The following is a 21,333-nucleotide window of genomic DNA, read 5'->3' on the forward strand; positions in this document are numbered from 1 at the left end:
CCTATTTATAATAAACTAGCTACTAGGGTTTACATGAGTAAGTAATTGATGAATAAATCCACTTCCGGGGCCCACTTGGTGTATGTTTGGGCTGAGATTGATCTATCCACGAGCTGAGGCTTTTCTTGGAGTTGAACGCCAAGTTATAACGTGTTTTGGGCGTTCAACTCCGGATCATGACGTGTTTTTGGCGTTTAACTCCAGACAGCAGCATGTACTTGGCGTTCAACGCCAAGTTACGTCGTCAATTTCCGAATAAAGTATGAACTATTATATATTGCTGGAAAGCTCTAGATGTCTACTTTCCTACGCCATTGAGAGCGCGCCATTTGGAGTTCTATATCTCCAGAAAATCCATTTCGAGTGCAGGGAGGTCAGATTCCAACAGCATCAACAGTCCTTTTGTCAGCCTTTTTCAGAGTTTTGCTCAAGTCCCTCAATTTCAGCCAGAAATTACCTGAAATTACAGAAAAAATACACAAACTCATAGTAAAGTCCAGAAATGTGAATTTAACATAAAAACTAATGAAATCATCCCTAAAAGTAGCTTGAACTTACTAAAAACTACCTAAAAACAATGCCAAAAAGCGTATAAATTATCCGCTCATCACCCGGCATTCGACCTTGGTCGTGATCATTGCAAGCGGTTGACAGGAGCACAGAACCATGACTAGAGAGAGATTTACAATCAATTGGTTAACAGGTAGAGATCTGACCGCTATAACACATTGCAGTTAGGCGAGGAGATTATTGACTTTCATCCTCTCCCAGTGTACTACGAGTGGTACACACAGCAGTACGGGATTCACCTACGACTGTCAGATAGAGTTGCAGGTGAAGATGTTGGCGCTAATGAACCACAACAGCAACAAGAAGAACTAGTTGGACCTCAGTAGCAAGTCCCGCCTCATGAGCAACAGTTTTAGATATTATTATTATTATTATTATTATTATTATTTTTTTGTCAATGGATTAGACAGCCTTAGAGTTTTAAACTATAATTAATTATTATTATTTAGATTTGTCTATTATCATTAATTACTATTAATTGTAATTAATTGTTAACTAGGTTCCGGCATATGAGCACCACTATCAGGTCCCCGCATATGAGCATCAGTATCAGATGCTGGCATATGCCCAGTAGTTTCAGTATCCGGCATATGCTTAGCAGCTTCAAGATCCGGCCTACGGCCAACAGCAACAGCAGTGGCCGGCATATGAGTAGCAGGCACCATATATACCGGAACCACAGCCACATCAGGACCCTGAGCCCTACATACCACAGTTGGTAATTCCAGCCGAGGGTCACTTTAGTCCGTTGGGTGGATCTGACGCCATCAGCTTCTCTCATGTCCCGAGAGATACGGATTATCTATTTCCGATGCCACCGCAGGATGGGCCTGCTCCATCTCAGCGATCTGGTGGTCGTCACGCCACATTAGGTCATGCGAGTGACTTCAACTTTGATCAATCAACAAGTCATGTAGATCTACCCAGTTTTTCCGCACCATTGCGTGCCCAATTGTTTGATTTGAATGAGTACCCACAACAGGAAGATGGAGATTTGGGACATAACTTACAGCATTGGTATGATCTTGGTGGAGCGAGTGGTTCGGGGATGAGTGGTTCCGGTTTGTATGACACTGGTGGTGCAAGTATGACAGATTTTGGTGGTCTTGACGTTGGCAGTGGTCAGGATGCCGGTGTGTCTTAGGGTCATCTATATAACTTACGGACATAGACTGCACCTCTGGACAAATACACCGGCGCCGAGAAAGTAGTCTATTAAAGTTGATCTTGTATTCAATGTTGTATTCAGAGTGTCTTCAGTGTTCTATCTTATATTTAGATGATTCTATTTAGTATTATTATCATTATATATTTAGTTTTATTCTTGTATAACTCTGTTTGAGATTATCATATTACACTTTTGTAACGAAATATTTATTTATTAAAAATTTTATTTATTATAAATTGTTAACTAGGTTAACAAAAATGACGAGATTACATAAAAAGTTATATATAATTGTGAAGTAGGTAATAACAAGGTTACATTGAAAAGGTTAACCACTAATGACCTCCAGCAGTGCTTGGACCTGCGCGCTGAGGACATCGGCTGCGGCTATGTCCCTCGCGTCCACATACAGTACACCAGCGATGACCACGCATATCCCGCGAATCCATCTCATTCAAGTAGCGAGTTGACTTCAGTCTTCCTTTTGTCGCGCGCCTCAATGTATAGTTGGCGATTACCTTCGCTCCTTCATATCTATCCCACGTAGATGGGTCATCCATCGGAATAAACTCGCCTCTGTACACCTTGAAAATTTCAGACATCTTGTACACGTCGTGCACATAGACTTGCCAATGAAGACGCTGGTTAGTGCAACATGCAAGAACATGGCGACATGGGAGTCGCTCGACTTGGAAATGGCCACAGTCGCAGTGTCATTGCACAAGGTTAACAGTGTAAATGGAACCATCTTGCATTTCGCGAATCTCAAATATCTCATTCCGCCTGTCGAACTAGTTGACCACAATGTTTCTTGCATGTCGAAAGCTTTCTTCAACTCTCTTCGTGCAAATTTTGAATACGTGAATCCGTTGCAGACACCTCATGAGCTTCGGCGCTCTTCTGAGTAAACAATTCATTCATCCGATAGAAAGTAGACCTAACAATGGCAGTTACAGGAAGGTTGCGTGCACCCTTTAGGACATAATTTATGTACTCTACCAAGTTTGTCGTCATATGTCCCCAACGATGACCCCCCATCGAATGCCAACACCCATCTCTCAACACTGATGTCATCGCAACATTGAGTATACGCCTCACCCCTCTTTTTAAGCCTCTGGTAATTTTTGTTGTACTCTTGTTCCGTCCTAGAATAGCCTGCTCAATAATTCTTTTAATCGTAAGCAGATGTCACAAAATTATTATGAATAGAAGCATAACAGCGAAATGAAATACCTGTGTTCACCGCGAGTTTATGCAAATACGGAGCCTTGAACCTCCTTAAGAAGTTGGACCTAATGTGTCTGATGCAGTACATGTGCCATGCTCTTGGTGGTGACCATGCATCCTTACTGCGAGCTATTGCAGCATCGATGGAGATATGGCAGTCAGAAATAATACCCACACCATCAACGGTAACAACATATCTCCGCAAATTGGTTAGAAAAAACTCCCATGCGTCTGCCGTCTCGCCCTCGATTATCACAAATGCAATAGGCACAATGTTTTGGTTTCCATCTTGTGCAACCGCAACCAGAAGTGCACCTTTATATTTTCGGTACAGATGTGTGCCATCAACCTGTACCAGTGGCTTGCAGTGTTTGACCGTTACAATACATGGATAGAAACTCCAAAAAATACGGTGTAGAACTCTTACACCTTGAACCTCCTCACTGTCATGGTAAACGAAGAGCGTTTTTATTTGAACACAAGACCTCGACATCTTCATAGTCATTGCTTTCAACCATACTGACAGAGTTTGGTAAGAAACTTCCCACTCACCAAAAACTTTTGCGATAACTTTCTGCTTTGCCAACCAAGCCTTGCAGTAACTCACAGTGTAGTTGAACCTGGATTGAACTTCTGTAATAACAGACTTCACCTTTATCGAGGAGTCTGCTTCGACCAACGGCCTAATGGCATCTGCAATTGTGTTCGAGTCCAACTTCGCATGATCTTATGAAATCGTGCCCATGGTGCACGTGTGCATGCCATTATATCTCCTGATATCCCAACATGCTTTCTTTCTAATCAAGCTAGCTCGAATAAGCCAATCGCACCCTTCACCATAACCCTTGCATTTCGCATAGAATGTCCGCAGCTCAGACTCATACACAGTGTAATCAACTCCTCTAGAGATAGTGTAGCTTTTGATTGCAGATATCACCGACTCTCTCGAACCAAATTCCATTCCGACACTAAACTTGCCATCTTCCGCCGGAGCGTTGCCTTCACCTATGACATGTGCACCATCATCAGTTAAATAAGGCAAATAAAATAAACATTATAGGAAACTTGAGTTAATGTATTCGCATACTCAGGAAATTCCAGGGCATGCATGGTTTCGAGATCTAGAGTCCGCATAAAAGACGAAGCACCAAACGGGTACTGGCTTACAATCACATCTGCTTCATTTTGCATCGCCGAATTGCCTGCCAAGTCTCCGTCATCATTTTCGCCATCAACTTCATAGTTGGCTTCGAACTCCTCTTCACTGTCATTATTATCTTCTTCCCAATCTATATCCCCGAGCTCATCAACATTGACCTCCTCGCCGACCGCGCCCAGCCCTAACTGCTGTGTAAACTCAACATACAGCTCTATCATCGGCACGTGAAATTAGGTTTGTTGATAAATACAACATCTGCTGCATACTGCCATCATCAGTGATGGACATTATTTGAAACTGTATCAGCCCACCAGATACTTGCACATGATTTCTGTATAACAGGTTGCTCACCCTTTTCAAAATGTGGCTTTGAATGTTACTACAAAGCCCATTTTGCAACTCGACAAAACTCATGGTACATGGAATAGCAAATGACAACGGACAATCATAAACAAAAGTCACTCTTTCATGTGTGTTTGGTATAGCCTCACCGTTATAACACACTCGCAAATTTGTAATATTTTTCATAACTTCAACCTCACCTAATCCGACTTTTTTGACACACCTAACTGCCAAACAAAATTTAGAACTATTGGATATGTGCAACAAAGAAGCATAGGAGGAGTAGAAGTGGAATGAGACATTTTGAACGAGTGTTGCTTCGTATTTATAAGCAGGCCTCTTGAATAAAATATATTTTTTAAACAAAATGCAACCTGCGTTTTATGTTTTCCAAAAAAAATCTGACATTTTCAAAACGCAACCTGCATTTTGAGTCTTCCAAAAATAAAGCTGGCGCAAAAAGTAAAACGCATCCTGCGTTTTGTTATCTCAAAAAAATGCCCATTACTAAACGCAGGTTGCGTTTGGGCTTCAATGAAATAACAAAAATTAAAAAGCTTTCAACAATCAAAATGTACCTTGCGTTTGTTTCAATATGCTGAAGAAAAAAATTTTAAAAAATAAAAGAAAAGGTAAAATGTAGGTTGCGTTTTGTGCTGACACCATAGTAGTGAATATTTTGTCCATTAGTCCATTTCAATGCATTACACTAATATGTTTTCCATAAAAAAAAACAATGAGCCACGTTGAGACATGCATACATATAAAATTTTTAGATAAATCGTAATGATATTTTAATATTTTATTGATATTAAAATATAATTTTTTAATTATTTCAATATCTTATTTTAATTATGTCAAGTATTAAAATATTTTTTGTTTTAATAAATAATAATATATATTATATCTAAATTTATTTCAAAAATATATATTAAGAATAAGACTATACACGTTGACATATGATGATATAAAATTAAATATCTATCTAGTGAAGCTCCCATATGAGAAATAGAATTACAGAAAGAAAAAGTCTAGGAGACTAGTAATTTTATTGCATTTTGGCCAGTATGTAACCAGTAGAAAAAAGTGAGTCATTGAATAAAATTTTACATCAATCTCACACTATCAAATCATCATTGATAACTAGTTAATGGCTATCAATCACAAATGTTACTGACCCTAGCATTGCTCTTACGTAAAAAAGAGAGAAGGGAAAAAAGCGGGGTGAGGTATTGGCTTTGAACAAAAGAGAAGGAATCAAGATAACATAGATTGGTCACTCAACGAAACAAAAATTAGAACTAGAATCAGATGCAAACCTTATCATGGAATAAACATTTTGCTTTTTCTCGTAAACATAAACAGAGAATTTGATGCAAAGAATGAACTAAAAAATCACATGCATTGAATAAACTTTTTTTAATATATATATACTAGATAAAATAATCAACGGCCAACATATTTTGCAAGAGATTCTTCCGTACTAGCTTAAAATGATATTACTCTGATCTTGGGAGAATTTTTGAGGAAAATATATTTGAAATTTTGGTGGTCTAAATAAAATTTTTTATCCTAATCATTAAAGAAAATGAATAGACGATTTAAATGAAATTGGTTATTTTATATATTAAAAATTATAATAAAATAAATTAATTATTAAATCTTTATAAAATTTTGATTTAATTTTTTTACTCTAAATTATTTTTTAAATTCGGTCACTCCTTTACTATCCACTTTCATCCTCTACTCTACAAGACATTCAACTAGTAAAAAAAAAAATCTTTCTCTCCTGCTGCCCCACCAGGCCACTACTGATTTCTTCAAGTTAGTTTTCTTACAGTATAATAAATATCTTTTCAATGAACTTTTACGAATTTAGATTTTTTAAATTTTAAATTTTTATTTTTAAAAGTAAAATATAATTTTTCGTCTTTAAATGAATTTTTTCTATATTTTTTTAATTCTACATATAAAATATGGTGATTTCTTCCAAACCCATGGCAATTTTGTGGGTAAGTTACCCTTGCACATGTGTCTTCATCTCAGCCATTGATCAAAAAAATTTTCAACCTTCCTTTAATGCATTCATTGGTTATAGCAAAAGCTTTTAATGAACATATACCATAATAGATACTTCATTAATTAGAGTATATACATATTGTATGGTGTATTGGGGAACATTTGCAATTATAATTTCTACTATATCACTTATTTTTCATTTTAAAAAAGTACCCTCCAGAGAGCAATATTTTCCAACAACCCACTATCCAACCCTGTTTGGTTTTTTCGCAATCGTTGAGTGTTACACCAGAGAGGAATCCACCCAGCGTCCATTTAGCAATATTGATCTCCTTCGAGTAACAGGAGCCGGAACTGGTACTCTGGTTCCGTCGGCTAGGCATCGACGTCAACTGAGGAGATGGCGAACGCTAAACTGAGGAGAATTTTGTAGCAGAACTTCTGCTAGATCCGAAGTTGTGGCTGCTGGAAGCTGCTTTAACAACATTCATTTTTGGCTGCCTTCGAATTAGGTGCGTCGGATTAGGTAAAGGTCACCTCCCTCCGACTCCGACAGTGCAATTTTTATCCGTTGAAGCTCAACCTCTGGTTCTCATCAAGGTATGTCCGAGTAAGTTTATTTATTAATCCAGATTAGTTTAATTTTGATGATAGTCTATGCCTTTTCAACGGTTCTCTGTTTACGGTATTGGATTGCTATTATGGATTTTGCAAATAAAGCAACATTGTCAAGTTCTTCGCTGTGGCTAGGTTTGGGGAATTGAAATTAAAACCTAATACTGGGGTCCAAAACAGTTGGGTTAGTTTAATTGGATTTGGTTCATTTAATTTTACATGCATCTTATTTTAGCTTCCCTTCGTTGTTGCCATTGGCTCCGTCTATTGATATTTTTGGGTAAAATTATGGCAGGGGTTAAATTATGTCCATTAACGAGGATGATGTGAAGAATGATTCTGATAATGATTTGGGTGATGATTTCGATTATCAACCGAATGCAGAAGACAATGCTGAAGACGACGATGTGGATTCGCTGGATTCTACTAGCAAGAGTGAAGAAGTTTGTGGGGTAAAAAGAATAGCAGATCTAATGGTGGAGGATATTTGGAACCTGGAGTTTAGGACGGAGGATGAGGCCTGCCAGTTTTATAACGCTTATTCTTGTTGGCATGGATTTGTAATGAGGAAGGACGACGTGGTTAGGGATAATCAAGGTCGAATTATTAGCAGGCAACTTGTTTGCAACAAAGAGGGCTGGAGAAATATGAGGTATCTTGATATGGATGATAGATCAAGGGAGGCAAGGTCGCTAACGCGAACCAAGTGTCCAGCTCGGCTTAGGGTAAAGCTTGACTACGGCTGCGGTAGATGGAAGGTATCATGTTTTGTTGAATCTCACAACCACGATCTGACGCCACCCCAATTTGTGCATCTGGTACCGGCCAATCGTCGCCTCACTGTGAGTGATAGAGTCCAAGTGGAAAATCTTCATAATTTTGGTGTCAAGAGCTGCCATATTATGGGGTATATTGCATTCCAGAAGGGTGGATATCGTCATGCTGGCTTCACACGGAAAGATTTGTACAACCACATCGATCGCTATCGTCGGGCAAAAGTTAAAAATGGGGATGCCAATGCGGCAATAAACTATTTGATTGGCAAGTCAAACAACGATCCGCTGTTCTTTGGAAAGTATACGTTCACTAGTGACAAAAGGCTGGAGCATATTTTTTGGGCAGATGGGCAGTCGATTATCGACTATCACTGCTTTGGAGATATTGTTGCCTTTGATTCAACCTACAAGAAGAATAAATACAACAAGCCTCTGGTCATTTTCTCTGGATGCAATCATCACGGGCAGACTGTTATCTTCGGCTCCGGCCTACTTTCCGACGAAACCACAGAGACGTATAAGTGGTTGTTGGAAACCTTTGTTGAAGCGATGGGTGGGAAAAGTCCAAAAGCAGTAATAACTGACGGAGACCTTGCCATGCGAGATGCAATCAAGAATGTTCTGCCTGATGCGACCCATCGGTTATGCGGCTGGCATCTACAGAGAAATGCATGTGAAAATATAAAGAATCCTAATTTCCTACGCGATTTTAAGGGTCTTATATACGACAACAACGACCAGAGAGACTTTGATCGGAGATGGACAGCCATTTTGGATAAGCACAACCTTGTTGGCAGTACCTGGATGGAGAAGACGTACGAAACCCGTGAGATGTGGTCCCATTGTTTCCTCCGGGATAAGTTTTTCGGTTACATAAGGACGACATCACAGTGTGAAGGTATAAATTCTCTCATCAGATTTTATGTTAATCGCAAGAACACCCTCATTGAATTCATGCATAACCTGGATAGGGCCTTAAAAGAGTATAGAAACAATGAATTAATAGCTGACTTTAAGTCTCAGTGCTCAGAGCCTGTGATGATTACCTCATTGGAGGTATATGAAAGATCTGCATCCTGTTATTTCACGCAAAACATTTTCAAGGAAATTCGTAATGAGATTCAGAGGGCAGGGGCTTTGAATATAACGGTACTAAGCACAACCTTGGACAAGGTAGAGTTCAGTGTGACTGCTCTGGGAGACCCGGCCAAAGATCGCCGGGTGGAAGTCGATAGAGGTAAGAATCTGTTCTCATGCTCGTGCAAGCTGTTTGAATCACGTGGTATTCCCTGTAGTCATATCTTCTGTGCCATGAAGTTCGAAAACATACTTGAGTTTCCAGAGTTGTTGATCTACAAAAGGTGGACAAAGAATGCAAAGAACGAATTTATTAGCACAGATATGCCTGTGAATGATGACATCGAAAGGGTCTTAAAGTTTCAAGTTGGAGCGTTGGCATCGAATTGCAACAAGCTGTGTGATATTGCTTGCAAGGATCTTGCAGACTTTGATGAAGTCCAGTCTGAACTTGTCAATTTAGTTATCCGCCTGCAGTCACGCAAACAAGGCAAGTCAACTCCTAATGTTAACGTGGAAGGCATCAACGATCCATTCGTTGTCAAAAGCAAAGGAGCCCCTTCCAAGAGGTCTTCTTGGAGGAAGAAGAGAGCATGCTCTAATTGCCACAAGTACGATCATTACTACAAGCGTTGTCCAGATCTGATGCAGCATAGTGTGGAAGGCAGCCCTCGCGATCGATCATACGGCAATGCATCAGCCAAGGACTCAGGTTTTAGTCCACAAAGGTTTGCTAATTCTTCAAGGTCGTTCTCAATTAAGTCCGAACACCACTCAGGACCTAATACCAAGGTACGATCTGTTTATTCGAAATAGGCTCCTGCTGTGAAAATCTTGTTCGGTGTGTGTCCCTTTAAGAACCATTAAACTATGTGAATGTTCCTCTGTTTGGGCAGCCTTTTAAAAAGGGTGGAACAAGGAAGTTTACGGCGACGGGTATGAGGAACCGGAAGCGTAAAGACAACACTTTTGTAGAGGTAATTTTTTTGAATATAAACATCTAATTTCCGTGTCATGAACCGGGTAAATTAATGATGATCTCGGACTTGTTGTAAAAAAAAAAATATAAAACAGCGGAGCCTCCATGAAAGCAGCGAATCCATTGACATCGCGTCCACGAATGGTGTTTTCAATAAAAATCTCTACTCGTTAACACAGGTGTGATGCGTAAAACTCCTCTTAACCACTTTGCGATGAATGAGCATTATGGTTTTATGCATGATTATAGTTTCTGATTGGGGATTATGATGTTATCAGCAGGTGAAGGAGTCACAGCAGGACAAGAGACATTCATTCAAGAACTATGATTGCGTTAATGATGTCGTTGATGATAAATGTGACACACGACATGTGCAGATCGATGTCCGAGATCCGTTAACATCGTCACTGGCATGTGGCAACAAACAAGGATCGTACATGGCATTGTTCGCGTCGATGCACAGGACACTTTGACCATTTCAAGGAATTAGTCTTCTGAATTTAGTGCAATGCCAGTATAATTGGTTCTAAAAGCATGATCTATCCTGATTTACTGACCGCAATGTATTAGTCACTGCTTGGTATTGAGGAGTTTTTTAGTTGTAGTTATTTACGTTAAGTATGAACATTGCTGTGTTCTTGTTGCAGTAAATTGCGGTTGACTTTTGGGTAACGATTTGCAACCATTGTGATTATGCAATTCAGTTGATCAATTAGATTTGTGTAAATTGATTTTTTTCCCTACTTAGTCCATTATGATGACAATAATCAATATGCATGTGTTTTGCTTACATTGCTGTATTTTAGTTGAAGTTTATTTTGGTTGCATTTGGAGTAAGGATTTCCTACCATTGTGGTTATGCAATAGAGTTGAAAAAACAGAGCTGTGTTAAATGAATTTTTTTCCTTTGTAATTGCATTTGATTTACCAACCAAAATATTTGATTGAGTGGGTTGTAGTCACCAAGGTTGAATTGTTCTTAGACGGTTACGAATCTCTTTGGTAACGTTGAGTTTGTGAATCTGCTTTGTTATTATGGATTTCCTGTATTCATTGAAAATTTTATTTTAGGGAAAATGGCACACTTCGTACGAAAGCAGTTTGAAATATATATCGATATATGAAGCAGATAATTCGTAAACAGAAACACATTTTTGTTGGCTCATATCATAGTTTCGATTGTTAGGTTCAATAACATTTTGAGGTTGTTAGAGTCTAACATACTGACTGAATTTAACACTAGAAACAATAAATGTTTGAAACACTGCCGACATTTCCTTTAAGTTGTACAATAACGAAGATTTCTATGTTCTCAGCTACTTGACTACGGCATGATTTTACTTTGACAGTCAGGGTTTTCCTTCCTGGCATTGAGAGCTTGAATATTTCCAGAATGTAGTCATCCTGCATCCGTAACATTGTTTAGTATTAGGACCTGATATTAAGATAACTCATCACGACAACTATACACATAAGATGAATAAAAAAACACAATTAATTCAACAAGAAGAATAAAAAAAGGATCCACGAAACTGCTAGTTACCCTTTAGCCTTTGGGTTCTAGGTTCTTCATCAATTTCCTTTCCCAGTGTTCCACCTACATACACAACAACAGCCTATGTTAAATATAAGTATATAAATTCAAAGAAATACATCACATGGACCAACCATAAATTAATCAGATTATTTTAATAGGTCTACTGCATGCGCCCAAAGACCATCCGAGACACTTGTACTCTAAATTACAACAAGAAGCATCTTTTTTTTTACCTATAGACGGATTTCTTCCGTTGGAAAATGAATGGGTCCCGCAGCTCAAGTGCCTAAGTTGGTTTGGGAATGGTACTTCTCATTTTCACCATCTTCCTGATCTCTTGGGGGAGAAGCAACGTCATCTGTTCCCTTCGCGCATCCTCGTCGTGCATTGAAAAGAGATATGGTTAGTTAATATTTTGCTTTTTTCTTCCGTGCATAAGTATGTGGAAAAGGTACCGCGGTCGTAAGTACAACTGTTCGTGAAACATATACAGAGTTCCGCTACGTATGAAAATTATGAATTACTCGAGACAAAACCAAGTGGGAATGACTATCAAACTCCAATTTTGTCGGAGCTACCAACTGGTGACGGAATGAAAGTCAGACGGAGGAATGTAGATGATAGTATATGGTTAAATGAAGGTTGGTATGCACTTCCTGAGTTCTTAGAACTAAAACATGGATATTTTGTGGTTTTCAAGTACATGTTAAATCCTTATACGAATTATTTGTGATCCACTTTGAGCGAATCAAAGTTTGAGTAGTCAACTTTGAAATGTTTTCATAACGACCAGCAGGAAGTGATACGGAAAATCATTTCCCACATCCGGTGCTCGTGATGGAAACCGATCAACCTCGAAAATTCAATCATCTATTCACTCAGAAGTGTCATAAGGAATTCATCATGGATTTACCAGTGTACAAAAAAACAACAAAATACCCAAGCCTTAGCGCTAAGAAACCAACAACTCCATACCAACTTTCATTCAAACATACACGAGCATCTATATTTTTTCTAAGTCATTTACTTTTTTCCGTCACCCGCTGGTATCTCCGACAATATTGACTCCGACAACATTGTCTTAAAAGAGCCTAACCAAGTAACCCTTAAAATTTTATTCACATCACAACCATCACGCAATTGTCTTACCTTCATAGTCAGATTTGTTGGCTGCTTTGGGTTCGGCTATTGAGTGGCTTCACATGTTACTGCAGTTTCCAGCATCTGAACGGCGACGGCAACCCCATTGCTGTCAATTTCATCAACCAATGTGCATCTTGGAACACAAATGTCCACCCAGCAACACTTTGAAAGAACACTGCTTCCCGAACACAATCTGAAATCCCAGACAGACACATCAGGTATAAAACACTCGATAAGTCATTCATCAAATCAATTATATACGTTAACAACCGTGTTCCAACAAAATCATCTCCAAGTATACAACCTAATATAATGACTTCACAAATTATTCCATAAATCAAGAAGAACCTACCTTTGTATCGACGAAAGAGCCATTTTGATTTAGCGAGAAACAACCCATCCTGTGAGTCGATTCAGGGCATCCATGATACTACCGCTAATTGTGACGATTTGTGAAATTAGGGACAACCTAAACCGAACGAGCGTTGATGGGGTTGAAGACAATCTGCCCATTTGTAGAACCCTCGCTTGGTGTTGGATAGAGTGATATTGGATGTGGATAAAGTCTTATCTCATTAGGATCGGCGATTTGTGGTTCTCGTTCTTCTCTTCCAGATCCACCTCTTCTTATCTATGCGCTGGACCTGCAAACTAATAAAAAAAAGGGCAGACACTCCACTCTAGACCAGTGACCCAACTGAGATCCAAGCCCAACAACAATAAATTACCCACCCTTGTATCATTAAAATAAACTACGGTTGGGCTATTTTACTCGTTGATTGGGCCGAAAAAAGTTTTTACTATTCTGTTCATGTGTCAAAAAAAGAAAACATTTTTCATTAAAAATATACGAGGTTTTGTTTTCTTCCATGCCTATTGGGCCAGATTTTTTTAAAATTTTGTAAAGGCCATCAAACATTTATTCTGTCTATACATCATAGTTAAAAAAGTTAAGGAAACTCTGCCTTTTGTACTTGGAAAACTAATTTCTGTCCAATGAAGTTAAAATAGAAAACTTAATTAAAAAAACGAGCAGAAAAGTATAACATTTGCGAATGCGATTCTGTTTTAGGGATACTACCGAAAAGTTGTTTTCAATTTCATAACACCAAAAAAAAAAGTCATCATAACTGTTCAACAAACAAAACACATATAATACTTTCTAAACCTAATGCAAAAGTCGTATCATGATATATTTTGACACTGAGGTCAAACACAGGGGCTAAGCTCCTTCAGTCACTCATCCTTCTGCATCCTATCTGCATCTGACCTGGATGATCGTCACTGGCTCCGTTGATATCACCTCGAAGACACCCACGCCACCTGGCTTGAAGTTGCACAATGAAGCAAAGTTCTCCCATCCTCCAGAAATGACGCCGAAGCTTCCATCCCTTTTTCCACTATACCTTGTATATGTAGCTTCGACCTGAATGTGGCCGTGTGTGAGGATGAGAGGGTGTCTCTGACCAGTGAAGTGACTGAGATGAGGGACGTTCGGCTGTTTATAGCACAAGAAATTTCAGTTAGCATTATCTACTTTAACGCTTACTTCAGTAAAACATCATTCCAACCAAACTGTCTTAACAACTAGTTAGCTTACCAATAATCGCGACGACATCATGCGAGCAGTTAGGTCCATCACAAAGAAAGGCCACTTGCTTTTGACCTTTGCGGCAACCGCTCTAGCACTGGCTGAAGGAGGGATGTTGATACACTTTGCAATTTCATAATTACCAGTCCTTATATATGGTGGTTCTTCAGGATCACGTGTTTGGTACGAGTTCTCAATACCACCGAAATCAAAAATCCTCACTTGGAAAGTGGAGTTTCCTTTGTGTGTGAAATATAGCATGGAGTCCAGATTGATCTTGTACATCTGATAGAACTCCTCCCAGCCTCGAGTCAATGCAATTTTGCCACTTTGGAGCTGTGTCCAGAAGCACCTACAGGGGTTATTCCTTCCGTCAGGAACAACCAGGTCCAGGTAGGGGGTACGGTTTGGTAGCTCAGCGGGAGTTATAGGTAATGACTGTTACAAATTCGTGAAGTTCTGTCAAAACATGGATAGCATTGCAAAAAATCTAAAATTAACAGGTGTCGTGGAAACGGGTGTTACTTACCAGTTTGAACATTGAAGGCCTTATTATTGGCTTCAGAAACCTCATCTTGTAGCTTTGTGTCGTACCATTATCAATCTCTTGGACTCTCTTACCCTTGTCCTTCGAAGTCGTCATCTATGGCAAGTGTCACACAGATGCCAAGTTCGGAAACAAAAAGGTCAGCGTTCATTTTAAAAAACCCATACAGCAGAAGCTTCTGATTAAAAATCAACAGACATGCATGTTTTTGAATATCGAAACTAAGTGGTTCAATTTTTCCACACACAGTGCAACTATATTTTGTTATAATCATTTACTGTCGTGATCTATTGAATCTTTAGCAGAACAATCTTAATCAAACCTAAATGCATAGAATCCTTTTCAGACGATCAAATAAGAAACCCAAATCATTCCCCCAATCATTTAATAAATGCTCTAACCATCTTAATTTGATTTTAATACGATTGCATTTTTAGTACATTGACACTAAATGCAGATGATGATAAACTAAAGACCACTATCAGGATAAGAGTTATTATAGAGTTTCACCTTGTTTGACATTTTCTCCGAGACGAAGCTGTTGGAGTCGATGCCTACACCAGTGTATTCTGTGTTATGCTGGGGTTGCTTTAAGGGTTTTTTTGTTAAAGGAAGATGGAAGGTGAATAGTGATTACAGAAGGATACTTATCTTGCACGCTTGTGACTCAAAGGAATATATAAAGTAAAAAATGAGGGGTTAAAAACGCGGCGTTTTTACAAAAAAATTTAGTGAGTAATTTATTCAGCTACTTAAACGTTGTGGTTTTCGATAATCTCCAACAAATATTCTGTTCTATCCCAATAACTCCCCGTAAATCCCTCTCCTTCGAAGTTCGTTTACAACGAAATACTAAATTAAATTTAGTTTAACTCCAAAAAAAAAAAATTCCTAGGAAAAAATCAATTATTAATTGATTGCTATTAACCGCATTAATTCAATAAGTCGGTTTATACGTAACTACTACTATTTCCTTTGAAAAATAAATTCTTCAACAATTGATACTACCGAAATTAGTGCTAGATTAAATCAAAACCGCTAGAAAGTCGAAACAAACGTTTTAAACTTTTTAAAATTAAATTCAATTTTTTATATAACCTGATTATTGGGTTTCTTTTTTTTTTCTTTTTTAACATGCCTGTGACTAACTATTTCGTAACAATTATCGTTTATATCTAGATTCTTCTACGAAACTTATTAAACTTCATAAATTAAAAAAAATATTTGCACATTTAAAAACGACACATTTCCAAAACATTTTGCTAATCAATTTTATGTTACGTTTTCCAAAATTTCGGATAACATAGACTTGGCTAATAATAAGTACACTCTACCACTGACTCGACGTTTGGATTAATTTTACATTAAAAGGATTAATAAATTCTCAACTAACATAGTCACATAGCAAAGCAACTGAAGAAGGAAAAAAGTTACGTTGATAAAGCAACTATTGTTCGTCTGAAAACTTCGTTGGCAACTCCCTCCCTTCAACCACAGTAATCGTCTAAGTAATTAATCTATAATGGAGGGCGATTTCCGGTAACCATCTTCTTTAATTTTTGCCACCTCGTTTGATAGCAGCCGTATCTGTAAATAATAAAATGGAACATATTGAAATAACTGAATGTATTGATTAATTAAATAAAGAGTGACAAAATGTTTGGCTACTCCCTTTTTTCATGGTTTCTGGCCACTATGTTTTATTTATTCGATGTTGTTTCTACATGTTGGTTTAGGTATGTTAATGCATTAAGGAACATTCAACAATCGTACAACCAGTTCTATGTGTTTGGGCTATTTGCAACAGATGTACGTATATCCACAATTTCGCATTCTTTTGTTGTTATTACCAGATGTTAAAAAATGTTTGCAAGATTAACTTACCATGGTTTTGTCTTGTTCTGCCACAGGATGATATTGAATTCCCACCTAATATTGTGAATCTCTTCAAGTGGTACAGTACCACTGATCTTTATTTGGTTGACACTCAAGACAATTGCTTCCACATCACACCCAAGCAAGAAGGTAACAGGTTCTGGATAAAGGGAGATGATTTAGGAAAGATACGGCGCATGTACAGAAGAAGTTCTTTGCTGAGTGTGGAGCTTAGGTACGTCAGCTGGAGAGTATTCTACATGCTCGTCCGGGACATTAACCGGAAAGATGAACCTCCGTGTGTTGTTGATGAACTGTATGCGGCAAAGGTTTTGCCTGAGTATATCGTTCAACGCTTAGCTTCGGTGTGCGGGGCTTACTTCAACAAAGAAGCCCAACTTAGAGTCTACCAGACGGAGATGTTCCTGAGGAATCACCGCCGGATTCAACAACAGCAAAATTTTGATACTCAGCAGTCAGGGTGAGTAACAATGGACCATTATTTTGTTGTTTAATTTCTCATGTTTTCATGTTTTCTGCCTAAGTTTTTTCGACTCAACTACAGTGTAAACAAGAGGCAACATGGTGGGGGGGCTGAGGCAGGTCCTAGTAAGCGACACCGACCCCAGACCTCTCCAGAATCGTCTGTCAACCAGGGGTCAAATTAACAGATTTATGGAGACCATATAAACTTTCTTGTGTAGTGTAATTAATCAAAATGTTATCCTTAATGTGTTATTTTGTATGTGATGTAATGTGTGTGACATTTGGTGATCAGCTTTGATATACTATGGTTTGTATTTATGGTGCTTATGTTGGTTTCTATTTTATTGCGTCTATGTTTGGTTATCATTAGTGTATCGACCAGATATTGACTGCTATAGCATGCAAATCCAATGCTACTGAATGCAAATGATCCTATACACACGTATCATATATGACAACATTAGTATGTGGGAAAACAATGGATTATTTTAAGCATTAAAGATGAAAAAAATTTCCGGTTAACTGTTAGAGTTTTAAGTATTCTGCTTGTTTAACATCTGTTTGTGGTCATAACAAAATAATTGTAACAATAATGTATTCCCTCAAGAATGCTGGGTTTATTTGATTCTTTAAACTTTGTTATTTATAAGTTGCAGCACTCTCCCTGTTTTGGGTTTTCAAAAGAAGTCAAGGAATAAAAAGAAACGTACTATATTTCCAAAACACGTACATTCTCACGGGCCATGTTAAATGTCATTTAGAATTTTTGGTCATAATGTATAATTAGTGACATTTTAAAAAAGATATTTTTTTCGTAAATACACCTTTAGGGCCCACGAATAAAATTAAAACTTAAACACAAATTGTCTGCCACATACACCAGTCCGAATCTAAAATGACCAACTAAAAAGGGTGAACTTCAAGTAATATAGTTGTAAAAATATTCCTGCTATGTCTCAGACGTTAGTCCCAGTAAGTCCTAGTACATAAAAATATCTTGTGTTTGGGAGGTACATGGTGAAGGACTCTAAACGACATTAACTTAATTAATGGTCGTATGGTTTGTTATTTCCAATTTAAACTTCCTGACTACAGCCGAATAAGGAACCGGATTGATCAAGGTTCTATAAACAGAATCAACTAACATGGAAAGATAATCTAACTTGGATATTAAAAATGAGCCTACAACGAATATTTCATCTCCCTTAACAAGTAAAGATTCTGTTTGAACTACATTATTTTGAAAAAAAAAAAGAAACTAACCTTTATCGTAAATTATATGACTAATTCACACAGCGATAATGTGTTCCTGTCCACCATCTGATCCAGCATTTCATGCCTTGTATCGTATGATGAACCACATTTTTGTCCCCCATTATAATGCGGGGGATTGATGCATCGTTGAAAAGAACGAAAGCAAAATCACCCGAGTCCTTGTCCCTCCGAGGCATGACTGTCACCCTTTGAACCACATGACCAAACATGTTGCAGAAAAACTCAGCAATGCCCTCTGCAGTGGGCACGGACTCTCGACCGAAGCATACGGTCAGTGTCTTTGGACGTTCCGCGTCATCCAGCTCCTTGCATACGTACTTCTGCTTTCCCTTATCTTGATCAGTTTGCCTTCCTCCTTGTTGCATATGCAATCCTAGGCCATTGTTATGTCTACTCAATGCCTCTTGTGCAACTGATATGCACTGGTCAAGTGTGTTGAAACCCAGTAGTTCTTTAGGAGTCCTCTGGTACTCCAACCACACCGCATCCATCGTTATGTCGCCCATAATTCTAGCGCAAATGGTTGATAGGGTATCGGGAATTAGAGTTAGGAGGACGGATCTCATCCTATGAACCTGATATAACGTGAGCTCAGTTTTCAGCACGTGTCCGAGGGTTTCGAGTTTTCTGGACTTCTCCACAAACCCAGAGAACTCATGAGATACTAGGCATTGCAAACAGATGACACATTCATCGGCAAGACTGTTCATAAACCAGCCTTCTTTTTTTATGGCTGTTTGCACAATACCATTCAGTCCCATTGTCTCCAGTGACAGTAGAAATGCCATGACCATCAGGGACTGTTTAACTTCACGGTGAAGGACTTGCGTCAGCATCCTGAATGCAGTTCGATCGATTCCATGGAACATTTCCAAACATTCGATTGCCATGGTTGAGGGTTTCCTTCTAGTATTCATGTTGTATGGGTTAGAATTTGTAAGCATATAGTTTGTAGTTGTAGTTTTTGATGCTTAGACCACCAACTCATTTCCTCCTTCTTGTAGTCATGCAGCATGGTCTCCACTTTATTGCACCATCTTCTTACTCGTAGTCCTAGACTAACCATCACCTACCTAATTGGAATATTATTTAATGGCCTTAATTACATTGTAGTCACCTACATGTATATGATTTTATTGATACCACTAGGTTCGGTTTATACTTTCATCTTGAAAAAGAAAATGTCATAACTTTATCTAGTATGGCGAAATTGAAATTTATTTGCGTAAACATCGCCATATGCTATGAATCATAACAGGTTATATAGCATAGGCAGTAACAATTTTTGTATACTACATTATCATTTTAATTTACATAACTGAATAGATGTTACTAATTAATTCTCTAATAAAATTAATAGTTATATACCAAAATAAAAATAATATATAAAAAGTGGGAAACAATATTTTTAATTAAAACTAATAAAACAGAAATTTTAGAGATAAAGTTAAATATTTACGGTTTAGGGTTCACGGTTTAATCGCTAGGCCTTTTAGTAAACGGCTTCGTGTATATTGTTTACTGATTGCCGGTTTCCGGCTCAATTCGCACGGTTTATTGATGAAGGGGTTTAGTGAGTAGGCGTTAGATTTAATGGTTTCGTGCTAATGGTATATTGTATGGCGGTTTACGGTTCAACGTGTACGCTTTAGGGTTCGCGGTATGGTCGTTAGGTCTTACGGTTCAATGTGTACGAGTTAGTCATTAGGTCTTATCATGAATGGTTCTGCGTCTATGGTTTATCGTTAGGCGGTTTCCGGTTCATCGTGGACGGTTTAGGGTTCGCGGTTTGATCGCTTGGTCTTTTATTGAACGGCTTCGTGTATATTGTTTATTGTATGCCGGTTTTCGGTACAATGCGAACGGTACGATGTGTCAGGTTTAGTGACTAGATCTCATACTGAATAGTCTTCGTGCCGATGGTTTATTGATTTGCGGTTTCCGGTTCAATGTTAACGGTTTAGTGTTCACGGTTTGATCGTTAGCTCTCTTAAGGTGAATGGTTATGTGCCTCTGGTTTATCGTTTGGCGGTTTCCGGTTCATCGTGGACGGTTTAGGGTTCGCGGTTTGATCGCTTTGTCTTTTATTGAACGGCTTCGTGCATATTGTTTATTGTATGCCGGTTTTCGGTACAATGCGCACGGTCCAATGTGTACGGTATTAGGGAATACGCCTTACAGTGAACGGTTTCGTGCTAATAGTTTACTATTTGGTGGTTTCTGGTTCAACGTATACGGTTTACAGTTAACAGTTTGGTCGTCAGCTCGTAAGGTGAATGGTTATGTGCCTCTGGTTTATCGTTTGGCGGTTTCCGGTTCAATGTGTACGGTTCAATGTGTACGAGTTACTCATTACTACTTATCATTAATGGTTCTGCGTCTATGGTTTATCGTTAGACGGTTTCCGGTTCGTCATGGACGGTTTAGGGTTCGCGGTTTGATCGCTTGGTCTTTTATTGAACGGCTTCGTGTATATTGTTTATTGTATGCCGGTTTTCGGTACAATGCGAACGGTTCGATGTGTCAGGTTTAGTGACTAGATCTCATACTGAATGGTCTTCGTGCCGATGGTTTATTGATTTGCGGTTTCTGGTTCAATGTTAACGGTTTAGTGTTCACGGTTTGGTCGTTAGCTCTCTTAAGGTGAATGGTTATGTGCCTCTGGTTTATCGTTTGGCAGTTTCCGGTTCATCGTGGACGGTTTAGGGTTTGCGGTTTGATCGCTTTGTCTTCTATTGAACGGCTTCGTGCATATTGTTTATTGTATGCCGGTTTTCGGTACAATGCGCACGGTCCAATGTGTACGGTATTAGGGAATACGCCTTACAGTGAACGGTTTCGTGCTAATAGTTTACTATTTGTTGGTTTCTGGTTCAACGTATACGGTTTACAGTTAACAGTTTGGTCGTCAGCTCGTAAGGTGAATGGTTATGTGCCTCTGGTTTATCGT

The 21,333-nt window shown here is 38.5% G+C and overlaps 3 protein-coding genes across 3 annotated transcripts; 1 reads left to right on the forward strand and 2 right to left on the reverse strand.

Annotated features, from left to right (window-relative positions):
• Positions 1–2,672: 2,672 nt before the first annotated feature.
• LOC107483967 (uncharacterized) lies at positions 2,673–4,339 on the reverse strand. The gene is made up of 4 exons (XM_016104581.1): positions 4,111–4,339; positions 3,749–3,967; positions 2,969–3,655; positions 2,673–2,890 (listed from the first exon to the last, which is right to left on the reverse strand). Exons 1-4 carry the CDS (start codon positions 4,337–4,339, stop codon positions 2,673–2,675), a joined length of 1,353 nt encoding a protein of 450 aa, XP_015960067.1.
• Positions 4,340–7,402: 3,063 nt separating this feature from the next.
• On the forward strand, positions 7,403–10,402 carry LOC107483966 (protein FAR1-RELATED SEQUENCE 5-like). The gene is made up of 3 exons (XM_016104579.1): positions 7,403–9,742; positions 9,847–9,927; positions 10,211–10,402. Exons 1-3 carry the CDS (start codon positions 7,403–7,405, stop codon positions 10,400–10,402), a joined length of 2,613 nt encoding a protein of 870 aa, XP_015960065.1.
• Positions 10,403–18,391: 7,989 nt separating this feature from the next.
• LOC107483965 (uncharacterized) lies at positions 18,392–19,273 on the reverse strand. Its single transcript, XM_016104578.1, has one exon. The coding sequence runs from the start codon at positions 19,271–19,273 to the stop codon at positions 18,392–18,394; it is 882 nt and encodes a 293-aa protein (XP_015960064.1).
• Between the last annotated feature and the right edge of the window lie 2,060 nt (positions 19,274–21,333).

Source organism: Arachis duranensis, chromosome 4 (assembly GCF_000817695.3).
Source record: "Arachis duranensis cultivar V14167 chromosome 4, aradu.V14167.gnm2.J7QH, whole genome shotgun sequence".
Lineage (NCBI taxonomy): Eukaryota > Viridiplantae > Streptophyta > Magnoliopsida > Fabales > Fabaceae > Arachis > Arachis duranensis.

Coding starts and splice junctions, on each gene's coding strand:
- LOC107483967 (XM_016104581.1), bottom strand. CDS start 4,339: ATGATAGAGCTGTATGTTGAGTTTACACAGCAGTTAGGGCTGGGCGCG. Junction 3,968..4,110: donor TGTAAGCCAGTACCCGTTTG/GTGCTTCGTCTT, acceptor CACATGTCATAG/GTGAAGGCAACGCTCCGGCG. Junction 3,656..3,748: donor CTTGATTAGAAAGAAAGCAT/GTTGGGATATCA, acceptor ACACAATTGCAG/ATGCCATTAGGCCGTTGGTC.
- LOC107483966 (XM_016104579.1), top strand. CDS start 7,403: ATGTCCATTAACGAGGATGATGTGAAGAATGATTCTGATAATGATTTG. Junction 9,743..9,846: donor ACTCAGGACCTAATACCAAG/GTACGATCTGTT, acceptor CTGTTTGGGCAG/CCTTTTAAAAAGGGTGGAAC. Junction 9,928..10,210: donor AAGACAACACTTTTGTAGAG/GTAATTTTTTTG, acceptor TGTTATCAGCAG/GTGAAGGAGTCACAGCAGGA.
- LOC107483965 (XM_016104578.1), bottom strand. CDS start 19,273: ATGGCAATCGAATGTTTGGAAATGTTCCATGGAATCGATCGAACTGCA.